Raw genomic sequence first — 8863 nt, 5'->3', positions numbered from 1 at the left:
TGTATGTTCATCTTTCTCCCTAACAGTGTCAATGAAAGACAAGGTGACAGGAGAGGTCAGCGTGAGGGCAGTCTGTCATAGATCCATGAGGAAAAATGAAAAGCCACACGAATTGAGAGTAGGGTGACTAGGATCAATGTTAGGGTAATAGTTAGTTAGGCCTGTTGATAAGTTGCCCATATCAGCTAATAAGTAGCATTATCTAAATGTATATGGCTTAGTCTCTGTCTACTGTTTATGGATATGAATGGGTAGGCCTACATTTTAACATATGTGCCCCTCATCTAGAATACACTATGCTTTTATTAGTTATATTTTCCTCTTGTTAACAGTTTAGCTCTTGAGAGGAATTTGTCATCTAAGCTTCTATTTCTCCCTAGATGGTGTTAAAACACTCGAAACCTGTCATTTTGGCGAGCACTCACTGCTCCTGTGTGGCGGGGTGTGCCTTATGCAACCATTTGGTTGCACTACTGTATCAAACAGCACACTTCTCCCAATTAAGCATCCCTGCTGTACCCCCAGTGCACAGTTGCACTGACACTGAGCAGATCTGGCATAAACCAAGGACCTTGGTAAGTCATCTGTCTGTCATGTGAATTGTACCTATGCACATGTAGCTATTGTGATGCCATGTCAAAATGTGTCTTTGCTGTCAGGGTGTTAGGCCAGGTCCGGTAGGAGACATGGAAGTCCGCAAACCCCAAAATTCAACCGCGGTTTGTGTGAGGTGAGATTATTTTACCTTTAGTTTATGTGTTTAATATGTACGCTGCAGTTTAAAAAAAAAAACGTTTTTTCACTTTACCTTTTTCAGAAGTTCTCTCTACGAAGTTTGTTGTAAGTGCGCAGGAGGACATGTTTGTTGAGCGTATATACAAAGATATTGATGTAATGCACACCATTAGAGACCGAGCAGATCTGTTTTTTTTTTACCACTACCTACTGAAGTGTTTGCGTGTTTAGGTCATTTTTAGATAACCAGTGAAGTATTTCTCAATTTCTACAATTGTACAAATGTTGCTTTATTTCATGACTGTGTGTTACAGTGTGGCCACATACCACTGGTGGTCCATTCAATTATAATATACAGCATTATATTTATTTTATTATTATTTGTTATTTACACTATAAACAATATTTACATATATATACAAAATACTCATATATACACACATACTATATTTATACAATATATATACACCTGTATCTATTATATTACATTAGACATGTATATGTGTACATATATATTTAGATTTGTATAGGCTAGTTAATAAATATGTTGTTATGCATTATGAAATTATAATAAATAATGCATAAGGAAACACTGTCTTAGTTTTGTCTGTTGATCAGAGTGTGAAATCCATAGTTTTTACAAAAGTATATGTACAATATTTACATTTACCTTAGCACATTAACAAGGATGAGGGTTTTTAGACTCAGTGGCTCCATGCCTTGACAAGTGGTCCACATTGGTAGTTCACAAGCAAACATGCCACTGTAAACAGTTGGTTTATGCTACCAGAAATGGACAAGGGGATGACTGTGTCAAACAACTTATGCTCCTTCACTCGACGGATAAGACGTTCAACGTGTACCCTGAGCCTGGCCACAGACTGAGTGTGTGTCACTTCATGAGGTAGCATTTGTTTTCCCTTGGTCAGGAAAACAGGCCGGTGAATTTTGCATGGCACTAGGCTGTCAATTAAGAAGCCCTTATCCACCATGATGGCCATGTCAGGGGTAAGAAGGTTAATGATCCCTGACTGTTTGAACAACTCCCTGTCACTTATAGACCCTGCATAGAGTCCAGACACAAATGTTATTGCACCATGAGGTGCCATTCCTATTAAAGCCTTGAATGTGCAGTGAGACTTATAGTTTGAAAAAACCTCACTTTGTAATAGCAAAGAGGAAGGTGTTTGGCAGCGGATCTCAGTACAATCCAGGGTAACCTGTGTGTCTCGGAAAAGATGAAATTCCTCTGGCAAATGGGCTCGTACTCTCTCTTTCGGCATCCAAATGCACACTGACCCCAGGACAAAGTACAGGAAGTTGGCCCAGGTTGTTATGATGCGGCTCACAGTGGCCTGATGTACATGGAAGCGATGACCAAGGTCCTTTTGCTTGAGGCCCAAAGCAAGATGCATCATGAACAGGAAGAACTCGTCTATTGCAGGAAGTGCCCGAGTGTTTCCACCCTCCTTGGTGACTTTGGAGTTGGTGACACGAATCATTCTGTGCGTTGCCGGTTCAATCAGTTCCCAGAAGGCCATCAGGTGGTTATAGGTTGCAAATCTGTCAAGAAATAAACGTGCATTGGTTCTCACATGGCATAAAAGACTTACACTTAGCTTTATAATATAGTCATTTTCAGTTTAGGAAATAAGAATGGTGAACTACAAGTAATTGATACAACAATCTTGTAATACATCATGAGTCATGAAAATTATGGAATTCCGTATGTATGATTAAACTAACTCTGATTGCTGTTGAAGACAACATATGTTATTCATACATATAATTATGTTAGCCTATGTTGTTATTATTTTGGTCGGTGTAGCCTACTTTTACGTGCAGCTAGCTTATACAACTCAAATAATATTTAATAACACTGTGGACTAGTGTTTTCAAGACAAAGGCAACGCTATTACAAATGCTTATCACAGGTAATATCATTTTACCTTGTATAAAAGCGTATGTCCTCATCGGACCCAGCGAATCTCTGGAGACCGAAGCGAAGTATGATCTTGGTCTGGTCCAACTGCTTCCGTAGATCTTCTATCTCCCTCGTCAACTCCTCATTTTCATGTAATACCATGTCCACAGCTGCAGCTTCGGGAACTGAACAATAATCGTGTCCAGTCCTCTCCACGTCAATATCCATATCTTGCTCTACGTCCGAGTCAGGATCAGGGGGCAGCGGTCTCTCTCGCCGTTCCCAAACACTCGACCTCGGCGGCTGCACTTGGTAACGGTTCCACTCAAACAGTGTAGGGAAAGCACCTTTTTTCAGACGTCTCAGTCGTCTAGTCCCTTCCATAAAGTCATCAGGTTTGAAATGAACACTACACACCTTTGTGTTTTTGTTGACTTGGAAGTCATCCCTCCTGATCTTAACGATCCATTTTTTTCTGAGATCCTCTTCCACGGGAAATGAATGAAAACTCACAGTCGAGTTGTATCTTGCCGACACAACGCACGACGGCACACAACAATGTTCCGAACTAGGTCGCATTAGCTTTTGATATCGGAAAACCTTTTTCTCCATAGTTAAGCTGCCAAGATAAGAATAACTAGAATGTTTGTCGTTGTTAACTTTCGCGCGTCAGATCTAATACGGAACCGGAAACTGTTTGCCCAGTAGAGAGTGTAGTCGGAAACACGTCACAATCCCCGCTGCATAGAGCCTATTGGCCGCTGGAGCGTACGTCAACAGCGCCGCCATGTTGGGGATGGCAACTTTCCCATACCTCTCATACCGGGAATTGAGAAAAATGCATGTTTTGTGCGCTGTTTGGGGCTGTACACATCGCCACACAATTGAAAACAGCTTTCGAGGAATTACCTTTCACAAGCAAGACTGAACGTTTGTTTTTGGTTGTATTTGGTCATGATTTAATTAGTAATAGTAACGTTCAGAGGATACATTTAAAAATACTACTGTTATTGTGTCACGAAATGTAGTTAAAATAGTTTTTCAGTCGACAATGTAGTTGTTTAAAGCTCAAATATGTGGTTTGTTTATAAAGATAGCGCCTATTTAAAAATTTGATCTGACGTTTTCGGAGTTGTAAGATGCGCTCAGCTCTCGTCTACCCCGCCTGGAACAGCCGTACCTCGGCCAGTGCTTCTGAAGTTTTGCCGCTGACTCGGATGTCTGTAGTCTAGTGGTTAAACATGAGATATAATTCGTCTTGTGTATATCTAACGGGCGATCTTTGGTCTCATTAATCTATAAATGGTTCCCTGGTAAATCGTTTTGGCTGAGGGCAAAGTGAAGTCTCATAACTTTATATTTAGGCTATTTTAACGTTGTATCCTGCTGTATGTTTGACTGAAGCTACTTCTGTTATACTGATCAATAAAACTGAAATTTAACAAAAAGAGTTAAATATTAAAGTCACTATTTAACTTATTTTTTATTGTGTAGCCTATATTCTGTAATGGATATTTCTTATTCTATTGCTATTATTATAGTATTATTAATAAACTGTGCCATTATCAATATTTTTATGATTGTATTATTGTACTTATGATATTATATAATTATACTAATCATTACTTTTTTATTTGCTGTATACTATTTGTTTATTTTATTGACTAAACTATTTACTATTACTTCTCACTTTATGTTATATTTACTATTTGCATTGCACTGTAGTTGTACCATAACGTATTATTATAAAGGATCCATCAGTTATCTTTGTTTTTGCTAAAATCTGGTCAATCACAGAAAATGCTTTTTCCACAATAAGAAAACTTAAATTATATCTCAGTATGGGGGTCTTCACCATTCTTATCCAAGAATAAAAAGCCAGATACATGACAAGCCTGAGCTTAATTGACCATTCTTTATTAAAAAAAATATTTTACAAGTCTAACTATCGAGATTTTAAATAACTAAAGATGGAACTTTTTGTACACCACATACAAACCACTGAAATCGGTTGATAAATGTAAAAACAGTTTGTTTTTATCCAGAAAAAAACGCAGCTCCCCCGTTTACTTACATTTGTTCACAGCGCAGTCTTGCCCTCCGCAAAATGGCGGACCCGTTGACGTATCGCAGCAACGTTCCAAAGTGGCCAACAGGGCGTCTATGTATTTATTATGTCTATGGTTTCTAGCATTCTAGACGTAATTCTATAGCTGTAACTGTGAAATATGTCGAGTCTTATATGCTCAGTTAGGGGCTGCCATAATAATTGGATCAAAAGGAGAGAACAATTGAACCAACGCTGTTACGACCATAATGTAAAGCGATCGGAGTGTTGTGGTGCACTCTACGATTTACACCCACCACCTAAAGATGAGGAGCACCTGAGGCAATGGCGGAAGGCGCTAAACTTGAAGTGCCCACCCAAGCGCGCTTATGTGTGTTCTTACCATTTTGTGGACGGGAAGCCGACTGACGAACACCCTTTCCCCGAGAAATGGCTCGGCTACGATGTTCCGGTAAAGAAGTCCCGCCGGGTGCTGAACAAGTTGTCAGATTCAGGTAAGCTAACTTAACTTACCTAACGTTAACTGTTAACTTGTTAGCTATGTGTTACCTAACGTTGATTCGTGAAGTCTCATTCAGATATTGATATTGACCTACGGTGAGTTAGGAGATTGTGTGTATACTGTCTCGTTTTTAATGCATCTCTCTTTTTCACACTATTCTAAGTATGAGTGCCATCATAAATAAATTATCATGATCTATTTTAAGTACTAATGTAAAAATGTTTATGGTTATATATTATTTCCATAGATGCATCGATGAGCGTCAGTGATGCAGTGGACAACTGTGAGGAGGATCTCAGCCACATGCCCCAGACCTGTAATGCAGAAACACAATGGGAGAATCCATCTGTCTCTGACCACAACTACACTACAATATCTCAACTCAACCTGAAGCCACCTACATCTGAAATTGGAACACAATGTGTTGAGCCTGCGCCATTGTACATAACTCTGCTGAGAAACAACCACCTTTGTCAGCTCTACACAGGGTTGACATTGGATGCATTCAATTCAGTTGCCGAGCACCTTACCAGTTCATACACCAACAGCTTTCAGCTACACACTTGGGATCAGCTCTTGATGACTCTGATGAAGCTGCGTCTTAATTTATTGCAGGGTGATCTTGCTGAAAGGTTTTGTGTTTCTCAGTCCATTGTAAGCAAGGTGATTTCGTGTTGGCTTGACATCATGGAGGAGAAGATGAGGTGTTACATACCATGGCTTCCCAGGGAGACAATCCAGGCAACAATGCCTCAGTGTTTTAGAGAGCAATTTCCAAAAACAACATGTGTGATCGACTGTTCAGAGACACCCCTTCAAAAGCCACGCAACCTTGACTCGAGAGGTGAGTCCTACAGCCATTACTACGGCCAGAACACCATCAAATATCTGGTCTCCATTGCACCATGTGGACTAGGGGTGGAACGGTACACAGAAGTCACGGTTCGGTTCATACCTCGGTTCAGACATCACGGTTCGGTACGATTTCGGTACAATGGAGGGAAAAGCAAAACAAAAATGCAGAAGGCATTGTATTTTTTAAATAAGTTTTATTAATAAAGGCATAGAACCAGTTTATTTGTAGTGCACTGACAATAGTTTTATATAATTCGTTTATTAATTAAATTAATAAAAAGACAAAAAGACCTTGCGATGTGTTTGGTAATTGTACCTGAATTAATTTAAAATTAATTTGCTATATTTCAGATCAATATATTTGTTTTCCTTAATTTTAATTAACATTATTAATTAACAATGTAACATTATTCTCATCTGAATTATAAATAATTGATTTCTGTATAAAATAATACTACCATTAATAACGCATTCGATTTTCTTTTTTAATCAATGTAGAATGTTTAAGATTAGTGCTCCGAGGACGAGAAATGAAAGCAAATGCGATATGGGACCCACAGACTGTTTTGAAATGGAGTTGGATAAATATGTTTTGCTTTTAAAACAGTGTGTGTGTGTGTGTGTGTGAGAGAGAGAGAGAGAGAGAGAGAGAGAGAGAGAGAGAGAGAGAGAGAGAGAGAGAGAGAGAGAGAGAGAGAGAGAGAGAGAGAGAGAGAGAGAGAGAGAGAGAGAGAGATTTTGGTTGGGTGACAGTTGTAGGTTACAGTTTGACAAGAGTTTACAGTGTGACAAAAGCACAATGTTGTGTTTTATTGCGAGTGTACACAAATATAAGTAAACACTTTGCAGGTTTAATGATCTGTATGAACAAAATGACGGAGTATGTTTTTTATGTTCTCACTGTTCGATCGCGGCCGCGCCTCTCTCTCTCACACTCACACACACACACAAACACACACACTCCAGCATTGCAATCTTGACATCGCAGCCTGTTCATTATGCAGTCCCACCAAACGCGAATAGAGCGTTAAATTCGCGTCTATCGCGTCTAGTTCGACGCTAGTCCAAAGCGAATAGGACGCGCGTATAAGCCAACGTTTGAAGTGAACGCGCGTTCAGAGCAAAGCCGATGGTACAGATTATGTGTCCCTAAAGAGCCCGCGTATCTAACAGTAGTTCCGCATTACATTAATTAATTTCCACGCGAGTTTTATTTATTTTTATACCGTGTATTCTCCGTGTAAATTCGTGCACCGAACCGTGACGCCCGTACCGTTTCGGTTCGGTACGAATACATGTACCGTTCCACCCCTAATGTGGACTGATCATGTTCATCTCACCAGCGTATGGAGGAAGATGCAGTGATAAATTCATAACTGCAAATTCAGGGTTCCTGGGATACCTTCGTCCAGGCGATGAAGTAATGGCAGACAGAGGCTTCACTATTACCAATCTCCTCTATGAAAGGAAGGTGAAACTTGTCCTTCCAGCATTCACAAAGAGAGGCATGCAACTCTCTGAAGAAGACACCACCAACACTAGGCGCATCGCCAATGTACGTGTCCACGTTGAGAGGGTCATATGTCGACTTAAAAACTTCAAAGTCCTCTCTCAAACCATTCCAATTAACCTCACCCCTAAAATAGATAAAATTCTAAGAATTTGTGTAGCCCTTTGCAACCTTCGAAGCGACATCATTTCTGATATTGAGGATGAATAAATGTTTATTTGTAGGTGCGTTCCACTTCTGTCCATACTTTTTTCTGTTTTTTGTTTAACTAATCAGTGTAAATAGTGTAAGTAGTTATTTTTTATAAACTTTTACAGTGTGACCAGATGTTATCTGTTGTGAATAGTTATTTTTATAAACCTTTACAGTGTGACCAGATGTTACCTGTTGTAAATAGTTATTTTTATAAACCGTTACAGTGTGACCAGATGTTACCTTTTGTGAATAGTTATTTTTATAAACCTTTACAGTGTGACCAGATGTTACCTTTTGTGAATAGTTATTTTTATAAACATTTACAGTGTGACCAGATGTTACCTGTTGTGAATAGTTATTTTTATAAACCTTTACAGTGTGACCAGATGTTACCTTTTGTGAATAGTTATTTTTATAAACCTTTACAGTGTGTCCAGATGTTTAATAAACCTTTACAGTGTGACCAGATGTTTAATAAACCTTTACAATGTGACCAGATGTTACCTGTCAGTCATTTATTATAAAACCATATAATGTGAGCTCTGTAGATTCCCCTTAAAACTTAAAGGAATTAAGTATTTTGGTTAGAAGGAATAAGTCATGTCAAGTTTGCAAATCAATACCATCTTAGTTTAATACTTATGAAAATTAAATGGTGAAATGTATCTACATGAAGGTCAGTAGAAGGTGTCTCTAGCTTCATGAAAACATCAAACACTTTTTATCAACTGATTTTATACAACTTATTTAATCATTTATATTTTCTAAAACACAAAATCACAAATGTATCTCGCTAACACAATCAATTCAAAATGCATCCCACCCCAATTACCTAATATCCTATATTTAACCCTAATTATTCTCATTACTGCTTATTTACAAAGCTGCAAGTATCTTGTGGAAAGTCTGAAACTCATCTGACACATGAGGGAGCATATGCTTAAAATAAATGGCTTTTAGTCTAGCTACAGTCTTGGCACAGAATTGTTCATTGTATGGGACTTGTAGCAGAACTTGCTGTGATGGAGCCCAGATGAGCAGCTTACAGGCCCTCAGCCCTGTACAGAACATGCC

At 38.8% G+C, this 8863-nt stretch overlaps 1 protein-coding gene across 1 annotated transcript; it reads left to right on the top strand.

The window, feature by feature from the left end:
* Nucleotides 1-4887: 4887 nt before the first annotated feature.
* On the top strand, nucleotides 4888-7804 carry LOC130099224 (uncharacterized). Its single transcript, XM_056264837.1, has 3 exons — nucleotides 4888-5221; nucleotides 5477-6134; nucleotides 7399-7804. The coding sequence occupies exons 1-3, from the start codon at nucleotides 4888-4890 to the stop codon at nucleotides 7802-7804; spliced, it is 1398 nt and encodes a 465-aa protein (XP_056120812.1).
* Nucleotides 7805-8863: the final 1059 nt, after the last annotated feature.

Source organism: Rhinichthys klamathensis, unplaced genomic scaffold (assembly GCF_029890125.1).
Source record: "Rhinichthys klamathensis goyatoka isolate OS25496 unplaced genomic scaffold, OSU_Roscu_1.1 h1tg000011l_1, whole genome shotgun sequence".
NCBI lineage: Eukaryota > Metazoa > Chordata > Actinopteri > Cypriniformes > Leuciscidae > Rhinichthys > Rhinichthys klamathensis.
The sequence above is the reverse complement of the archived record's forward strand: the minus strand, read 5'-3'. Positions and strand labels throughout refer to the sequence as shown.